This window comes from Ambystoma mexicanum, chromosome 7p, assembly GCF_040938575.1.
Source record: "Ambystoma mexicanum isolate Mex_15411 chromosome 7p, UKY_AmexF1_1, whole genome shotgun sequence".
NCBI lineage: Eukaryota > Metazoa > Chordata > Amphibia > Caudata > Ambystomatidae > Ambystoma > Ambystoma mexicanum.
Window position 1 is genome coordinate 872,645,607 of NC_090939.1, and position 20,152 is coordinate 872,665,758.

Here is a 20,152-nt window from a genome sequence, read left to right on the forward strand (position 1 = left end):
AAGCACAGCTTGAGTATACGGCAGCAAATTCCCTTGGAATTACTGTTTGGAGAATCCGTGTAGTCTTCAGATTGTTCCAATTGGGAATGATCAAACTACTTAGGGTTGAGCTCACTTGTGCACAAAGGTGGATTCATTGGGGGGAATCTTGAATTTTTTGGAGGGGTTATGCTCAGTTGGTAAGTTTTGTTTAAATCAAAATCTCTTGATCCAAAATGTCCATAACTCTAGTGTTCCTTGGCAACGTTGTTTAGATGGCTCAAACGTCTTCCTAATCTAAACCATACAATGTGGTGGTGCTTCTGGGTTAATTTGTACACCCTAATCCTCCATCTAGCTTATCAGGTTGTAGAGTCTTCATTTTCCACATTGTATGGTAAGATGTGGTGGTGTCTGAAGATGTTAGTTTTACGAAGTAAAAAATGTGCTTCACTTATCAAGTGAACGATATTCAGGTTTTTTCTAATTTGGTTTTCATTTAGTCAACCATTCAGTACTAATTTATTTTGATGGGAGAGCTGATAATGAGCTCATAGTGGTGGCTAATCACATTTATTATAGAGTTTATGATGTATTATGAATACATGCGCTGGTGTCTCCTACATTAGAAACATCCCAACTGTTATGGTCCTTTCATTTAATTTATTTTGGCATGTGTATTCCCACTCTTCCCCCACCCCTCCTGACAAACTCCATAGGCATCTTTACATTGTGACACACAGCACCTTCAGTGCAGTGGCACAGGGAAGTCTTAAATAAATTTCCCTAAGGTTTAAATATCTTCTCTTGGTGAAACTGTTTCCAAGAGCATTGAAGTGAAATTGACTACTTACATTTTGTAACTTTCTAGACCAGCACACTCTTACAATAGGGTGCTGGACAGGTTACTAACCCCTCTCTAGTTTGTCATTTAACCAGTTCTACAACTAATGGCTGCTGGCAGTGGTTTCCTTTTTCCTACCATTGTTTCTACCGCGGGCTGCAATTGCCAATGGGTGCCCATTTCGTCAAAATGGCCCGGTGTTTTTTTTTTTTTTGCCTTTTCTTGTTGGGAAGGTCCTTTTTGATTTACTCTGCATGCCAAACCAGGTTTGGTCCCTTCGTTTTGCCTTTGGCGGTATTGACTGGTGAAAACCACCTCTGGCTTCAGCATGTCTGGCAGGGAGTGAGGGAGGTGCCTGACAACTCCATGTGCTTAATCCCCATGGTTACAGGAATGCACCCAAAGGTGAAGGATTGGTTGGCTGTCCTTGGAGGACAGCCACCCTGCTGTGTGATTGACAGCTACGCTGCGAATGAATGTGAGGAACCCATAAAAGGCGAGGCTTTTTGCTTGGAAGGCAGTCCACCACTGGATGAAGGAATCCGAAGAAGAACTTGGAAGACACGCTTGCTCCAACTCCTGGACAGCTGGGTTGCCCAGCCAAGCCCTGCTGCATTGCTGAAGCTCCAAATTCTCCTCGAGAAACCCTGCAACAGACTAATTCTCCCTTTGGGCTGGTGGGACCATCAACCCCAAAACGAACTTGTCTGGATATCCTTTCAGAGCTGGCTGTACTTGCATTGCTGCTGCAGGAACAACTGCCAGGGAGAGTAACACCAGAATTGAGTCTCGTTTTTAAGTCGACCCGAGCTCCAGGACGATCCTCCACATGAAGCAAGACTGACCAAGCCTAAGCCACCTCAACAGAGTGCTTTACCCCAGATGTGAAGAAAGTCCATAAAGGTATCTGTGAACCGCGGTGGTGCTATTTGTGAGCCGCGAGGAGCTGAAACCGCGAAGTGCTACTGATCTGAAGTTTGCCCTCTGCTGCTGACCTTCCATTCGTAGTGCAGGTGTCCCCAGACGTCCTCCCTCTTGTCCCCGCGACTGAGGCCCAGGAACAGGATATACAGACCTACACAGGAAAGCCAGCTGGAACCAATTTCTTCAACCCAAAGGTACTGTTAACACTAAGCGGATTTGCCTCTTGTGTAGCCTTGCTAGCTCTCAGTTGAGACTTGTCATGGTTGCTTTTGCAGAGTTGCTTGCAGCTTTGCCCCTCACAAGCCTTCCAGTTTGTGGCACTACATTGATTTCATTTTCTACAAAGACTTATAAAACGGTGTGCAAGACTTTTACTTGTCTACCGTGCTTCAGTTCACCTAGACTTTTGCTCAATTGACATTGGCTGTCCTGGCTCCCTGAAAGACTCTTCTCCCCATTTTTTTTTTTTTAATTCTCCAGGAAAGGGTTTATTTACTTGCATTGGAGGGTTCAAAAAGTACTTGCCTGTTTATTTGTTAACCATTGTTTCAATATTGCTCTAAAAGTGATGTATCAATGTCCAGTGTCCTAGTTGGGTCACCTCACGGTGTAGGAAGTGTCTGTGCACCGTCTGATTTATTGAAACTGAGTGAAGTATATTTTACATATTTGCTCCCGGCTTATTCAGAAATCTTGAGTGTATTTATTTGGATACTTGCCACCCCGAATCTGTGTAATAACCCTATAGCTCACATTGACTTCTTGAGCTAAGCCTGGCTGCTCAGTCCCTCTACCAACTTGTGTAGTGCATGCTTATACCAAAGGTTGGGGTAACTATTGTGACAAGGCTGGTGCAGTACCACAGGGTACTGCATACAATCTTGCCATTCATGTCTGTTAGATGAAAGCCTCATCTAAACGGGACCTGCTCCCCAGAACCATCAAGACCATGTTGGTTCTCTCGCTCCTGCCTTTTGTGATTTCGCTGCTGGCACTTCGCCTCTCTTCTCAACAATCACTTGTGCACCCCCTATTAAAAGCCTTCTTCCGACCCCCTCCATTCCGGCAAACTATTGCCCAATCTCAATCACTCCTTTCCTGGGCAAACACCTGTAGAAGCTCTCCAGCTAGCCCTCTACACTGAATCTGTTGGTTTTCTCCATGACCATCAGTCTGGCTTCAGAGCAGCCAGAGGCACAAACTGCACTCCTGAGCACCCGTAAAGATCTGCTCTCAAATCTGGACACTAGCTCTCCCTCTGTCCTCATTCGCCTCAACCTTTCTTCTGCTTTTTACACCGTCAACCACAAAATCCTGATTGCTCATCCCTGCGACCCTTGACATCTAGGATCAGGCTCTGGCTTGGTTGACCTTCTTCCTGGACCCACCCTCCCAGATCCAGTGTGGTTCTGCACCACCTCATTCTACTTCACCAGGGCTCTATCCTCTTGCCCTGGTTCTTCAACATCCATCTGGCACGTTTGACCCTCCCCTACCATCACCTCTAACCTTCAGTGTTATGCGGATAACGCACAGCTTTCATTCGGCCTACCCTCGGCAGCAGCCTCCTCGCCCATCCTTGACTATCTGCTATTCAGTCATGGTGTGACTCTAACAATCTCTGCCTCAACACTAGAGAGACCGAGATCCTTCTCATTGCAGTCCCGTACTCCGGCTTTCTCACCCACTCTGCCCACCCTCCTTGAGCTCTCTGCCCTCACCCTGAGGCCAAAAACCTTGGAATGATCTTAGACTCCTTCTTGCCACACATCGACCTTGCCAAGAAGGCCCAATTCCAGCTTTACCCCCTTTTCTCCCCCCCCCCCCACCCCCCAAAGCTCAGTCTCCAAAGCTCTAGTTTTCTAGGCTGGACTACTACAATAGCTACCTCCTACTCTTCACACTCTTCAACTCATCCAACTGAAACACTATTGGCCTCAAACTCGGACTGCATCTCTCCGGCCCTGAAATCCCTCCACTGTCTCACGGTGGCTGCAAGGATCAACTGTAAGACCTTCTGAATCGTCCACCGCTTTTTGGGGCTGTGGCCCTTAATACCTACAACACTCTCTTCCTAAGTATCTTCCTCCTAGAGCCATTTGCTCATCTAACTCTCTGCAAGTGAGTTGCTTCGCCAAGCATAGGTTGGGGGGGCGCGATAGCTCTCCTCTGCAGGTGCCTGGTTCTTGACTGGACTTCCTGCCTCTCTGCCTTGAGCCAGACGTCCTGAAGTTCCACAAACTCAAGGCCTACCTTTTCTCCTTCTTTCTCTCCCTCTACCCTGCTAACCTTCCCTTGCTGCCTGATCCTACTTTACGTCAGACCATGCCATCAGTGACCCTGGACATCGGTTTCCAGCAGATGGGGTGGGGGGGGACAGTGTGCCTCCGTCGTTGAGGCTGGCTGAAGGCCACCGATTTCCTCCAGGAGGTCCCGACGAGGGTACTGGACATGCCCGGAGTCCTTGCAGGTCATCCAGACGGATATGGCACATAACGGCACTGCTCTGCCTTTCGCGCCTCTGACGGAAAGTTGGGCAGACCAATGAGACTTTGGTGGCTCTATAGCCCTCCTGCTCCTCGATCCATGAGGCCTACAGCAGCCGTTCAAGTCTTTCAGTGTAGGTGGTCAGCGCCGTTGTCACCACCAAGGCAGAATGCAGGACTGAACCGGCCAGGACACCCAACCCATGCACCCTGGTGGGAGGCCGGCTGACTGGATTCGTCAGCGGGTGGTAAAAGATATCCACTGACAGATGGGTGATGGACGCTCTCACCCACAGGCCTACCCTGGAGTTTCAGCAAGTGTTCAGATCCCTCCAGTGACCCAGCAGGAGCAGCACATCCATCACCTCCTGCAGGAGGTATGGGCCATGCAAAAAAAGGGGCATTGGAGCTAGTTCCAAGACTACTGTGGTGCTCCGAGTCTACTCCAGATACAGGCTTGAGGCCCATTGTGGACTTGCAGCATATCAAAGTAGTCCAAAATTCAGGATGGTCACGTTGCAGCACGTACTCGGCCAACTGGAGGAAGGAGACTTCTTGACTTTGCTGCATCTGGAGCACACCTACTTCCACATCCCCATTCACAGGAAGCATTGAGAAGTTCCTATGTGTCATGGTGCATGGGAGACGCTACCAGTTCAAGGCCCTCCCTTTCGGCCTCAAGACAGCCAGCCACCAGGGTGTTCACAAAGTGCCTGGTACCAGTGGCCGCCCACCTATCTACGAAGGATAAAAGTGTGCCCGTACCTCAACGACTGGCTCATCCGGGCCAATTCGAGAGGTAGCCGGCAAACACTGACTACCATTCAGCTGCTGATGGATCTCGGATTCTCAGGCAATCTTTACACATTGCAGAACGCCCTGTTCCTGGGAGCCAGACTCAATCCAAGTCTCCTGCCTAGGTCGCCCTTGGAGGACAGGAGAGTGTCTGTGTTGGGCTAGGTGGAACAGCTGTTGTCACTGAAGACCAGCAGTGCGGATCGTCAAGTCGCTACTTGGCATGATGGTGACGTGCATCTACCTTATTTGACTATGCAGGTTGCGGCTGCAGCCTCTTCAGGAATTCCTGCACGCTCGCTGGGTGCAAGTGTCTGGAAGCTTTGTGGACAAGATCCCACTTGACTAGGAGTTCCATCACCTCACCGCCCAATGGGGCCTGCATTCCACATCGCCCAGGGTTTCAAAACCCTCCATACCAGTCACCAAAGAAGCTTCCCTGCAGGGCCGAGTCCACACCGGACGTCTGCACACCAGAGGCCTGTGGCTGCCAGAGGAGGATCTCCACCTCCATATCCTGGAGCTGCGGGCAGTGTTCTGGGCCCTCAAGTAATTTTTTCCGTCCCTGAAGGGCATGGTGGTGAGGTTCTTCACGGACGACCACACCACCGCAATGTTCTACATCAGGAAGATGAGCACTCCATCCCAGCGCTCTCCAAAGAGGTGCAGAACTTGTGGCACTGGGACATTGGACAAGAGATGTTCCTCATCTCCTTTCACTTGTTAGGAGTCGAACACCATTGCAGACTCCCTCAGCAGGGAGTTGTGCTCCTGCCACGAGTGGGAACTTCAGCAGGACCAGGTGGACCACATCTGTATCAAGTGGGGCAGGCCCCAGATCGATCTGTTTGCGACGGTGGTGGCAGATTCAAATGCCTTTTGCCAGCAGGTTCCACTAGCAGAGGAGCATGGGGGGCGGGGGAGGGGGATGCGTTCTTTCCGTGGGAAGGTCTGTTTCTGTATGAGTTTCCCCATTCCACCTCCTGCTGCGAGTCCTCAGTCAAATCAAACCGTGTCGATGCAGGATAATGCTTCTTGTGGCTGAGGCAGATTTTGTAACTGAACGTCAGGCTGCATCTGCGCACCAGAGGAGGTGGTGCAATCCTGCACTATGACGACCCAGGGTTACTGAACCTGAGGGCTTGGCTCCTGCAGCTCTAGAGTTTTGAGGATACGAGTTGCCAGCAGACTTCAGCGAGGTGCTTGCCAAGGCCAGAGCATCAACACTTAAATGGTACGGTCACAAATGGAAACATTTTGCTACGTGGTGCTGGTCGCAGAAGATCACCCCTCTGAGGGTGTCGTGACCAATCTTTCGAACATTGCAGGAGCTGCTGAATCCCACAGTCTCACTACGATTACGCTCTCCTACTAGAAACAGCTGAGCTCGACACAACCCAGGGGGAAAGGGATAAAACTCATCAGGATCTCCCAACTCATCCTAGTAACGGCATGAATACACCTTTTTAGTTCCCCTCTTAAAACATTTACTAGAAACAAATGATTGAACTCTCCTCTACAAATACTCTCTTCATTGGGCTAAATTGGCATCAAAGAGGATCTGTTGCAGACTTGAATTGAGTTCAAACCTACTACTAGTACAACACTTTCCTGGTAGAACTTCGTTTGCTAAAATGTTCCAATGAAGAGTCTTCTTGCAAGTACCCAAATAAGAATTTAAATGACCAAAGAGTAAGTTGCCCTTAATTGGTAATGTTCATTCTCTTGTTGCTGAATTGGAAATTGGTTTGCCACATGAGTCTTAAGAATTTGCCAATACAGATGCTTATGCTTTCCTTCCAAAAAGAGTTCATTAGTGGTTTCCACAAAAAACCTTCCTTGCCAAGGTATTCAAGAAATGCTGTTCAGTTTTTGTTTCCCCAAGTTCATAAAGTTTGCTTTAAAATGAATTGCTTAGCCTGCAGTACCTACTGTTGCAGTGCTATCTGCGCTTCACAAAATAACAATCAAGTCTTAATCCTACCCTTCCCCAATCTCCACGCTGCCGTGCAGAATCAAAGCAGAAAGAAAAACGCATGCAGCATAGAAAACTAAAAGGAATGCACACCTCTCCCCTCAACAGCTGTATAAGACCAGAGCTCACCTCAACGGCTTTTGCTTCAGAGACCATAGCTCACCTCAGGGCCACACCGTTTTGCTACTGAAGAGCAGCTCATAGCTTGGAACGCCTTCAAAACATTTAACCGCAGATAGCGATGCTGGTAAACTCCTCCCTCGAACCTCTCAAGCAGCAAACTGAAATCTGCCTGGCAAAGTAACAAGGAAACCTTGCGCTTGCCAGAGAAATACAATTAAAAAAAAAAAATGCACATTGATGTACGGCTATCCCAGGAACCCAAACACCCAGTCAACTAAAATCCCTAATTAATTGAACAGCTTGTCATAAAAAACATTGTAGTAAATGCGAGGATTTATTTTCTTTTTGGTTTCTTCTTTCATGAAACTCCCAAAATCTTCACCTCACAAAGACTTGAATTTTATTTCCTGAAAATGTTGCCTCACTGAAGAGATCTAGGCCTACAACCTAGGAACAAAAATGTACATTGCCTGCTCCCAGAAACTAAAATGAAAGGCCGTTTAGAATATTCATTCTTTTTCCCTTTGTCCTTTCATCCTCCAATACTGAAGCCTGTCCTTTCCTCCATCTTTGCTAGGGAACACAATACTCTGAAGTCATGGCCCGCACCCATAAGGGATTATTAAAAGGATATATTGTACAAAAGAATGAAGGTCATTTTTTTTTATACAGATCTAATGCGGATGTAATCTAACCTGGGACTTGACTCGAGGTGCATCTGGCAGCTATCTCCCGCTACACCAGTTCTCCTGCAAGATACTTTGGTCCCACCATCTCGTCAAGGGGTTCCTCCCGCCAGTGAAGGCTGCTGCCCTGGTGTAGGAACTCAAAGGGGTGCTGACGAGGCTCATTCGTGCCCCCTTCGAGCCTATGCATCAGGCCCCTCTCGTTCGTGGAAAACTGCTTTCTTTGTGGCCATCACCTCTGCCATTAGGGTCGGTGAGATCCAGGCCCTATCCTGCAATCTGACTTTCCATGAATTGAGGGCGGTGCTGCAGCTGCACCTCCTTCCTGCCAAAGGTTCATTCGGAAATTCCACCTCAAGCCTTTGGTGTTACCTGTTTTTTTCCAAAGCCTTCATCACTGGCTGAAAGGGCTTTGCACTCGCTGGATGTTCGTGCTGTGAAGTTATGTGGCACACAGTTTTCGGTAGAGGTCTCAACTGTTCGAACTTTGGTCCTGTGAACTGTGGGAAGACCTTGTCGAAGGCTTCCATCTCAATGTGGCTCTCTATCTGTATTGCACTGTCATCGGTTGGCCAACAGGCCGCTACCTGGCTGGCTGAGCTCATTGCATCTGTGCGATCACTGCAACAACGGCGTTCCTGTCTGGTCTGCCCCTGCTGGACATCTGCAGCTCTGCTACGTGGAGGTCTACGCACACCTTCACAAGGTTCTACTGCATCGACAGGGATTCCAGAGTCGGCCAAGCAGTGCTAAGCAACCGGTTTACTTGTAGTGTCTGTTCCAGAAGTGAGAGTAGTTGCTTCTGTTGAGCCTTGCCACCTCCTGTGGTTGTGTTGTACAGCTATGTATTCGTTCATGAGATATCCATGCCAGACCCCATGCTGGACAAGGTACACGTTACTCTTGTTCCTCCAGCATGGCTCTGCCATGGATTCACGTGCATACCCTTCCCTTGTACCCCCTCCCCCCCTCTGTGGCTGCTCTTGGTCATACTGCCCCTTACTTGCATAACAAATCTGGTTGCCAGAGGAGGGGCTTAAGGAGAGGACAGTCATTGGCTGGGGGGGCAATATGACCCAGAGTACAGTGATTGGTTTAGAGGAATTACAAGTGAAACGTGTTCCTTTTTACTGTAGATTCCTGGCCTGACGACAGGGAATATTCTGGAGAACACAAGTTACAGGTAAGTAGCTTGTTCCTTATTACAAAGAAACCACTTGTGTATTTTTGGTGTTTCATAAAGTGGCTTGTGGTTGCAACGAAGATCTAGTTGTACTCCTGGACAATTCTATTTTGACAGAGGGTATGTGTGTGAATAACTTCATGTCCCGTAAAGTTACATCTGGCCTGTCAATTGTAGATATTTAGTTTGAACAGTTGATATATATGTACAAATATAAGTCTTTAGTAAATTAAAGTACCCTCCTTCTGAAGCAGGTTCCTTGAATGCTCAGGCGTTTCTTTTTGCCATGTAAGAAAAAAGGATTGATCTGTGCACTGGAAAATCAAGCCTAGGAAAATATCCTCAACAGCCTTACATTGAACACTCTCATATCAATTTAGAATACTTGCAGTTCTTGGTCCTCAATTGTCCTTCAGTGTTGAACCGCAGCATCCAAGTGATGAGCACTTTGTGGAGTCTGTAAGCAAAATGGCTGTCTGCATGGGCTCAGAGCTCCTTCCAAAGTTTAGTCTGACACTTGCTGGTATCTCTGGATGGGGTGAAGACTGCTTTACAAAGTTGCACACAATTGGAAGTCTCCACGTGAACAAGAGGTTGGTTTGCCACCCATCCACCATCATTGTCAACAGCATAGCTGTTGTACTTTGGCCCCAGGCAGTTGTGATGAAGAGAATCTGCCTCAAAGGCAGGCCAATCAGTGCAATGATGCTCTCAAAGCTTCCAGCCCCAAGGCTTGAGTTTTCTCGCAAGTACAGCCCTGCTCCTGCAGGGGGTGTGCTCAATGTGCAGGCTTTGTCTCTTCTGAGCTCCCATATGTGAGGGAAGGTCATATTGGCCCAGCAAAATAAATTGTCAAGACACCCCTTCTTCCCCAGTTCAAACTAGGCCTGGTTCCCTGAGCTGCTTCTGCAGGAACCCTATTGGTGCAAGACTGTGTATCCTGTATCACCTGAAGGACAACTGCAAATTATGCAGTGTAACAGTGCTTCAACCAGGAGGGACAACCACTTTGAGCATATGGTCTGGCATTGCGTTAAAAATAAGGTGCACAACAGTTAATCTTTAAAAGGGTAAAAATCTGTTTACACCAGCCTGTTGAGTTGCACATCAAAAGTAACTATGGATCTTGCAGCACGAAAAGGTTGGGTGTGTCAGTCATCCACTTAAGATTCCTTGTGCCACCATACATAAAGGTGGGAAAGTTGTCCCTTCACTGGTAACTATATGGGTTGCCCAAACTGAGTTGAGCAGGTTTGAAACGTCGGCCAGGGTCCTAATCGGTAATGTTTATGCTGTGGATCCCATTGAAGTTAGTGGGAGAACGGGGAGAAACACTTTGCCAACAGCAGCAGTAATGTCCGATTTCTTCTAGAAATGTGTTCCTGTCCCAGACACATGAATACATTGCCATGCTTCTAGTCTGTTCAGTGGCCTGCAGGGAAATCTGGCCTGAACTGTGATCAGGCTGTAAGTGACATGGCATGTTGGCTGATATTGCACCCTATTAAACGGAAAATCTGGCCTAGGTGCTGACTAATTTGTCATCTGCTCCAGTTTCTTTATGGTACATTGGCTCTGGTTTTGGGGTGGCAGAAAAGTTAAACATTCTAGAAAAAGCATTGCCATTGCTTTATTTGTAGTAATTTGTTTTGGTAATTATGTAGCGCCACTTCCCATTTCCCTCATGGACCAGTCCATGTGTGGGAGATTCAAAACTTTAGATGCGTGTCCCAGGTTAGGGCTTAGAGCTGGGTAGGCTCCAGTAAGCAGCCCGGAGGTCAGGCACATGGGCGGGTGATTGTCAGTAGTTTCAGATAGTGCTATTGCTGGAGACTCCATGTGTGCCCAGCTAGACTGACATATTTTGTAGGTTGTTTCTGTATACTAGTGGCAGAGGTGTTGAGGCACGTGTAGATGGCTACGCAAGCTGCAAGACCAGATGTATAGCCATAGCTGCATTTTATAGTGCATGGCTGGTGCAAGTTATACATTCCTTGAGCTATGATGGGATCATTTTCATTGTCGCTTTTCCTTTGTTCCCATGCGATTGGCTAGGCTCACCAGCTGAGGGCTGTGTAGACTGGCAACCTGAGCCGTGGGAAGGGGATAAAGGGGGTGGAGGGGTTGGGTGGGAGTGTTGTATGATCATCTGGGGGTGGGGGGGCAGAGCCTGTAGTTCTGGGGTAGCAGGTTTTTAAGACTTTCAGGAAGATTCCAGATGTTGGGGAGTGGTTCATGATTGAGCGTGCAATACTGCCTTCACAGTTTGAGGTTAGGATGTTTTTAGGGCGGTGGACAGTCCTCCAGTTCCTGTCGGGCTGCTTTGTGCTCGGAGAGGAACTCCTGGTGTGAGATTGGAGAGAGAGGTGAAGCATCTGGAGGGATTTTGGACAGGGAATGGGAGGTGGGTGGGGCATTCTTTATATTTCAGGTGATTTCAGAATGTCTGTCACTAGTGATGGTGTGAATGGTCTGATGGGCCATGCCTCATTTTCCTCATGCCTTCTCAAATCAACTAAGCATTTTTCTTGATTACAACTGTTTTGATAAGCGTGTAACTGGAGGCTGGATGTTTGGGCTTGTGGAACTTGATATGATCTAGAACCAGATACTGGTGGTCAAAATGTATTTTTTTAAACACTTTAGTTATTGGATGTGCCAATGAAGGCGTTTGTTCTGAGAAAGCAATGGCTAGGAAGTACTTTTTGCTTGCATCCAGGGTTGTGGCATTTGAAATCAAACATGTACTGTGTATACAGCTTTGAATGATTTGCTTAGTCCTGTGTCGAATTGTGCTCGTCCCATGATCTGTCTTTGACCTGTTGCGCCTTGATGCTAAGTTTGTGAATGATTGCCCACAAGGTTATATTAGTTGCAGAAGAAATTCCTAAACTCAACATGGCTGTAAGAGAAAAACATTTGTTGGATACAAATATACCAATAACATTTCCATAAGACTTTGTAGAAGGACATACAATTATCATCTTCACTCTCCTAAGATTCAGAATGTATTCAAATAGATTTGTTAATTGCTCGTTCTGAAGTGCCTGAATTATTAGTCGATTTCCCTTTGTCTTCACCATCTCAATTGGATGACCCCAGCAGTTTGATTATGCAACAGGATAGCCCAAGCTCTTCACAACTAGTCCTATCCATATCGTGGACCCGTTCACGCACATTGTAAGGCTTCACGTTCCATTACAATACACCTTGTTTGCAATGCACCCGTCTTGTTACAGCAACTGCATTCTCTGGATTTTACAGCTTGCTGAATGTTTCTGTATAACCTTCTGTACATTGTACGTTAAGGTGACCTCTCAAACTGGTGCCGCCAATAGTTTAAAATATGACATAGTGCCCCTTCACCCATCAATAACCACAAGGTTCTTGTACAGATTGGAGATGTCCAATTAATGGCATGAAATCTCAGTCATTTGTTTCTCCCTTTCGGATTTTCCACCAGGTTTGCTATATTCCTTACGTATCGGTTAACACCTGTTCAGCCTCGCTCTTGTAACTTATCAGTGGGATTGAGCTGTCTAGAGACATGGCCCCTTCCAGATCGTCATAACAATCCAACACATAGGACCAATATGTTTCTATAGAGGCAGCACCCTCCATTGTAAGTAATTTCAATGAAGTGAGACCACATATTGGCAGACAAGTTTGTTACATGCGCCATAGTCTGCCTTCTATCTTCCCCAATTGAAAGCGGTTTACATACCATGTGGAAGAGCTGCAACTACCTTCATATCTAAAGGAACCACTGACATTTGGCCGTATTTATCAGTTTTCATTTGTCGGTTGAGCCTTTTTCTCCCAAGCACATGCAAGCATTATTTTCCTTGACGGAGTAGCAGTGATGCACGTGCCCAAATACACTAGAAGCTTCAGGAATAAAGGCTCTAATTTTCCAATTGGAACTTTGCTCTCTTCTGGCCAAGGGAATTGTCTGAAATCCTAACCCAGTAGATGGAGTGGGAATTTTCACTTTTGCACATAATTTCGTCTGCCCCTCCTGAAAGGAAGTGTGAAGGAGGGTACTTGATGATCCCTATTTTGTAATTGTTTTTATAACGTGTTATAATACCGGGAGGTTTCTGGGCATTTGGGATTCGAACTTGTGTTGCTCTGCGTCTTGCTTCCAAGACGAGCGCACTGCCACTGAGCTAGACTAACAGTTTCTACATTTTCTTTCTGCAGTATTTATATTGAGAATGCAGTAATTGCCATAGTGTTTAGCCTATAAATTACTATTGGCTGCCTTCAATGCCGCATTCCTGTAGGAAATGCTCTCGGGAAAAATTTCAGGAGTAATTTCTAAATTGTATTACCGTTTTGGCTGTTAATAGGCGGCCTTTCCATTGTTTTGATGCCAAGATTAATTTTGCCTCCTTAGTGGTACTTTTGATATGCTTGTCTTGCTTTGCCTAGATACTTTAGTTTAGTTTAAGCCACAACGCTGATTGATGTATTCTTTTGTCAGGATAACAAGGCTGATGTCATCCTCAAATACAATGCAGACGAAGCCAGAAGCTTAAAAGCGTATGGGGAGCTTCCAGAGCATGGTAACATTATAAACATCCACTTTAAATTCCTGAGATTTGTAAACTTTTATGTTCCCTTATACTTTATTTTTTTTCTTAGCTAAAATTAATGAGACTGACACATTTGGACCTGGTGATGATGATGAAATCCAGTTTGACGATATTGGCGACGATGATGAAGACATTGATGACGTAAGTAGCAGTGCACTATTTCAGCAACTGCATACGCTGTCTTGGTTTAGAGATTTCTGTTGGGTCAGTGTGCCCCCACCCTGCTGTGCTTGCATCTGTTTAGTGCCAATACCCCCACATGATCTATGATAAAACTAACATGCCTGTACACGTTTCTAGGTGCGACAAGGGAGGGTATGGAGGGAGGACAGACTATTTTACTAGTCCTTGTGTCCTTCAGATCGTGCTAGTGCAGTAACAGTGCAGGGGAAGGGTAATGGGAGAAGTGCAGAGCGGGTGTGTGGGTAAAGTGCAATCTGGGCAGCATTGCTCTGCAGAAGTGCCGTTTATGACCAGCCTAGGGGTAGTGTGGAGGGCAGGGGGAGTCAAGAGAAGCCAGATACCTAGTGAGACGCGGAGGGTAACTGAGCAATCAGTAGGTGCAGTAGACTGGTAGGTCAGCAGGGGAGTGAGGGAGAAGGCAGAGGAGATTTCCCATGATGTGCCCAGTTACTGAAACCAAGCTTTGCCATCATTTGGACAAAGTGTACTCTCAGGGTATTTCTGACCATTAGATCCGCGCTAAATATCATGAGATCTCAACACATTTACGAATCTAGACACAACCTGCTGAATTGGCTATTTGTCAAAGGATTGCATTAAAAACCCTGTCACTCAAGCAAAAGTGCCTCGTGAATCTAGCGCCTAGTACTTGACCAACCTTTTCTCATGCAACATCTCGGATCGCCCCAACAGATCTGCACAGGGACACTGCCTCAAGTTCCCTAGGTTCAAACTACAGAAGGCAGGCGGTAGTATCTTGCCTGTACTAGCAGTTAAACTGTGGAATACGCTACCCATAACTTCAAGAATAGAACCCACCTACCATATTTTCAGGAAAAATGTGACTTTTCGCGCATGAGACTTCTTTCCACCTGCTGCTTCGCCTGTACTCCTTGTTGCACTTTCACTGTACTTAGTAATTCACTGATATGTAACTTCATAACATATGCCTGTTAGAAATGCGCCGAGATGCCGCAGGGCTTGGCGCGTTCTACAAATAAAGTACTAAACCACATACACATTCGGTAACCTGTGCATAGCAGTTCACACCATCTGTTTTGTCAAACTATCCAGGTACTCACTTTTCCCCTTGTAATCATTACACCCTTGCCACCCCCACATACACTACCATGTGTCGTATGGCACCCCCTCATTGATTACTTGTAGCCTGTGCTCTCAACTGGCATGATTTTTATCATACCCTGCATGCTGGAGCCTAATATCCACCCCCAACATTGGTGTAACAGCCCTCCTGTGCTGTGGCAGATAATGTTGTACCTGATACTCTGGGGAAAGTTTAATATCTGGTTTAGTTGGTGCAAGAGCAACTACTAGCCACCTGATAGGCTTACTATTGGGCAGCAATATTGTTGTGGGCCCACCTTCTGAGTGAATCCATGTATCTAATCGCCCCTGAATGATAAACCTTAGATATTATCTCTCATTGTTAGGCAAGATGTGGTCCTGTGTGAGACTACATGTCTTGTCCTCTTGGTATTGGGTAACCCACCGATTGGTATAGGTCTGCACTACAGAACTTGGAGTGACTGAGCAGCCAGACATACATTAGAGGGGTAAATGTGAGCTGTAGCATCAAAATCCACACACAAGTAAAATAAGTCTTTTTTAAATAAGCCTCCTTTAAAAAGGCAATATGCAAGAATAAATACTTGATGCTTCATACACACTTGCTGCACACTGAGGTGACTTCAATTACCAGGACAGTATTGGCATTTATACATCTCTTTATGCACTCAGTAAACTTCTGAGGTTAAGGAAGGTAAAAGGTTCTCAGAGCAGGTGAGCACTTTTCAAATCTCCTGATGGACTATTTCCCAGCAATAACAGTTTCAAACAAGGAACCACATATGAGGGATAGTTGGCATTAAAGTCAATGGGTCAGAGTGTGCAGGGAGCCAGGACAGCTAGTCAAAATGTCAATGGAGCTGGAGCACTTCTTTGAATGGCACAAGTGTCTTCCACAATGTTTAGCGTTTGTAGGGAATACCTGTTGGGCCACAAGCTGTTAGGCTTCTCAAAGGTCGAGCTGAGATCAGCTCTGCAAAAAGTCTGCAGTGAAATAATGCAAGCTACAGACAAGAGGTAAGTACCCCTTGTCAGTATAGTACCTTAGGTTTGAAGAAGAGGATCCAGCTGGCTTCTGTTTGGTTTCAGTCTTGCAGATCCTGGCTTCCTGGGCCTCAGTTGTGGGGACAAGAGGACGGACGTCTGGAGGACTCCTGCACTGTACTTCAAAGTTTGGCGGTGGCAACAGGCTCGTTTCAGTTCAGCTGCACTTCACGGTTTCAGCTACCGGCAAATGGCACCATCGCAGATGTTGGACACTTGATGGACTTTCTTCGCTCCTTAGTCTAGCACTCGGTGAGGTGACTCGAGCTTGGGTCATCCTGCTTCGGGCAGAGCTCTGGTCCAGCTTATGCGCTAGACTACAGATTTCTCGGCCCCCATCCACCCCCGCACTCACCCTGCCCCCTGGGCACTCTGTTCCAGAAGCAGCAAAGGAGTAGAGCCAGTTGGGGAAGGTCTTCCAGCAAAGTTCGTCTTGTGGTTAGTTGGTCCCACTAACCCAAAGGAAGAAGTTCTCCTAGTCAGAGCTTCTCCAGTCAATTTGGGTAAGTTTCAGCACAGCATCGGGGCATCACCGGGAAGTTCAATGGTCCAGGAAGATGCAGCAAGCTTCTTTTCATGATTCCTTTGGATGTTTCGGCCAGTGGTGTCCTCTGCCTTCAGTCCAAGAAACCTCGCCTTTGGTTTCTCCCATTCATGCACATCCTAGCTATCACTCACACAGCAGGCTGGCTGTTCTGTAGTGAACAAGGAGATCTGAATCGCCGACCTAGCCTTACTATGGATAAATCATTCCTAACCATCAATCTTCCTTCTCCCCATTGCGTCAACAAATACCTGGCCCCACTAATCGGGCTCATTGAAAAAATAAAGAAACAAGGCCTCGCATGCTACAAGTACGCTGAAGTCGACGCTGATAGTCTACAAAATATAAGGTGGAAGGGAACACTGGAAGACTACCTACAAGAACTCTACTGCTGGATGAACACTAACTGCATCAAACTAAACCTGGGCAAAACAGAAGTCCTATCACTACATCGCACAGCTGGCAGAACTTGGAACAGCACCAACTCCATCAAATATCGTTTGTCCAAGACTCCCAGGTTCTTTACTAACATTTGAGTCACTCTATACAAGAACTGTGTTTTTATTTTTTTTCCCTCTCCTACATGTGGTAAAAAGGATCCTACCCATCCTTTTACCCACAACACGCCATCATTCTAGTCACGCCCAGAGTAGACTACGCCAACAGCCTAGAACTAGGAATGCCACAACGGCTATTAAAGAAACTTCAGCGCATCCAAAAAGCTGCAGCTTGACTCCTGCTCTAACTACCCCAGTGCTGAAAAATGCTACACTGGTTACCAATAAAACTGAATAAAGTTCAACACACTGTGCATAACGCACAGAACAATCCACAGCCAAGTAGCAGAGTTCCTAAAAGAGGAAATGACCCTCTACCATGCAACAAGACCACTCTGATCAAGCAACGACATTCGCTTAGAACCAAACAATAAAAGATTAGGAGGATCATCTTTCTCACACCTGTCAGCAAAAACCCAGAATGACCTACCAAAAACATACATAACACAAGGGTCATTTGGAATTCAGGAAAATACTCCACTTTGCTCCAGAACCAGAAGGAAACGACTAGGCAGGCATCCAATGGGAAACGAGGAGCTTAAGGAATACCCCATGACCCTAAATTGATCTCCCCTCACCAAAGGATGGGGGGAGACCACAACCCTTGCCCACCCAGCGAGTTCAGATGAAACTATGGTAGGTAATGACCCCAGGGAGTGACCAGCACACTCTATTCCAAACATCACTAATCCAGGGCAACAAATTTGGCAGGTAAACACCACTAGAGTAAATAAACTGCCACTCAACATGCCCGTCAACTAAACGGACAAACTACAATGGCATACACACAGGATAATCCTGGGAGTTCAGATCTTTAGCGCAGGTCAATCTGTCCAAAGACAATGGACCTCATTATGAGTCCGGCAATTACTGCCTCCGTGATTGCCGGAATCACCGGGGCATTATAACCCTGGTGACCCAATAATTATGGAGGCGGAATTCCGTTAATCCCATCCCCTGGAGTCCCATATAAACCCCAGCACCGTAAATAACGGTGCTGGTGTTTCCATTTCTGTCTACAGGCGCGGGTGGCATTGCTCTCACCAGGTCAGATCTGGTGGGAGTAACACCACTCACAGAACTTGTGGTTAGCCGGTCCAGAAACTGTGCTAGTACGGTTTTGCCGGCACTATCGGACCAGCTAACTTGTAATGATGCCCAATATGAGCATTATCCAAGCGGCCAGGAAACCTACGAGGACCCAGTAAAGTACCATGGCTCTGTTTTTGCCACTGGTGTTGGCGAAACAGCTCGGTCCCAGGCATGCTTCGGTCGACACGGTTCTATCCTTTGTCTCACCTGGCAGCTTCTGGCATCCATCCGCCACTGCAGCCTACCTGTCCGCGGACATCTGTTCCTTTTTGACTAATTCAATCATCAAAAGGCTTTTTGCATTCATCTGGTCCTGCTGGTGCGGACTCCACATCCCAAATAAGCCGTTTGAACCCATGGCCACTACTGATCTGAAGTACCTCTCTTGAAAGGCTGCTTTTCTGATTGCAATGACATCAGCAAGGCGAGTAAGTGAGCTCCAAGCTCTCTGTGGAACAGCTGTTCCTCACTTTCCACAAGGATAAGGTTGTGCTTTGCACGCATCCTTCCTTCCTAAGGTGGTTACTGAACCAATCTCCTTACCAGGCCTCTTCCCGAACACGGCATCAGTTCTATACAATTTGGATGGCAGGCGAGCCCTGAAGTTTTACCTTGAGTGAACTCGGCTCTTCACAACTGTTACATTCAGTGACCCTAAAGGGAAACCAGCTACGAAAGCATCCACCTCCTGCTTGATTACCTCATGTATTTCAGAGGCCTATAAGATCCAAGGCCTTCTACCACCAAAGGGCATCCATGCACATCTAGTCCGTGGCAAAGCGGCTGCTGTTGCCTTCCAAAAGTGTCCCTTTGAGTCCATCGTCAAGGCAGCTACATGGGGCTCTCCATCTGCTTTCTGCAAGTATTACTGCTTAGACCTGAGCTCCAGGGCTGAAGCCCAATTTGGCCAGGCTGTTCTCAAACATATTCCAGTAGTGATTTTTCCATCCACCCGTACTACCTACGGTTGTGCTTGGGAATCTCCACATATGGACGAAAGGGGACGGGACATAGGAGTATAACAGTCACTCACCGTAGTGACTACCTTAATCCTAATCCATAGTCTCCTTTCCTCCATGTGCCTGCCGTCCCCTCTCAAGTAACATAGTTTCTTAAATGGTCTAGCCACGTGCAGTGGCCCATGTAAAAATAAAGTTAAATTGATGCTTTTTTAACAAGTGCTCCCGCCCCAAAGGACGGAATGTCCCACAAGTATGGGGGGGGGGAGACTATGGACTAGGGAGTAAGGTAGTCAACACAGTGAGTAACATAATATCCTGCATACTTGACACACATGCCTCTACAGCAGCAGAAACCGAAAATGCCCACAAAAGGCACTCCGCCACCCAACTTAACAGAAAAATAAACTAATTGCACACAACATCCCAAACACACTTGTACAAAAAACACCACCATACCCGTACCAACCAAAAAAAAACTTTGCACACAGTTTTTCCAAACTGAAGCTACCAACAGAACATCAAAGCTCTTGCGCTTCCCCCCCTCTCACACCAGCAAAGCCCTCTTTCCTTTTCAGATCAGCCAAAGCGCCTGGAGACCCTGAAAATGGCAGTGATCTGTTCCACACGCAAACCAGACTAGTGTCTTATCGGTGATTTAATATGGACACTCATTTGCTCTTATTTTATTGTAAGTTTCAGTTGATGGAGGAAACAGGTGATCTTTTAGGATGACCTTTTGTGTTGGGCTACGCCAGGTGGTCAGCCCTACTGTTTTCATAATATTGAATCCTTTCTCCCTACTCTTAATCTGTAATGTGTCAATATAATAAAAGCTGGCGCTTTTCTGGTCGCACCATCTCATTAACAGTTCCTTGTCTGGCAAGTAGCTAGGTTTGCTTTTATCCCTTTACCCAAAATCAGTAAACTGGGGTCTGCATCATAGGTTGTAGGCACGCTATAGCTCTTGGGCTTAAATTATTTTTCCAAAAAATGCACCACACTTCCTCTGAAGAGGATGAAACAGTCAGGGGGGGGAGCAGTGCTTCGCTAACTCTTGCTTAAAAAAATAGACATGCGTAAAATCAATAGTG

The 20,152-nt window shown here is 46.7% G+C and overlaps 1 protein-coding gene across 1 annotated transcript in view; it reads left to right on the forward strand.

The window, feature by feature from the left end:
- The window catches only part of EIF1AX (eukaryotic translation initiation factor 1A X-linked), a 48,949-nt gene that overhangs the window by 26,223 nt on the left and 2,574 nt on the right, over window positions 1-20,152 (forward strand). The window contains exons 5-6 of the mRNA XM_069637079.1: window positions 13,482-13,563; window positions 13,643-13,734. Of these exons, the coding sequence (XP_069493180.1) occupies window positions 13,482-13,563; window positions 13,643-13,734 (174 nt within the window). The remainder of the gene's footprint in view (window positions 1-13,481; window positions 13,564-13,642; window positions 13,735-20,152) is intronic.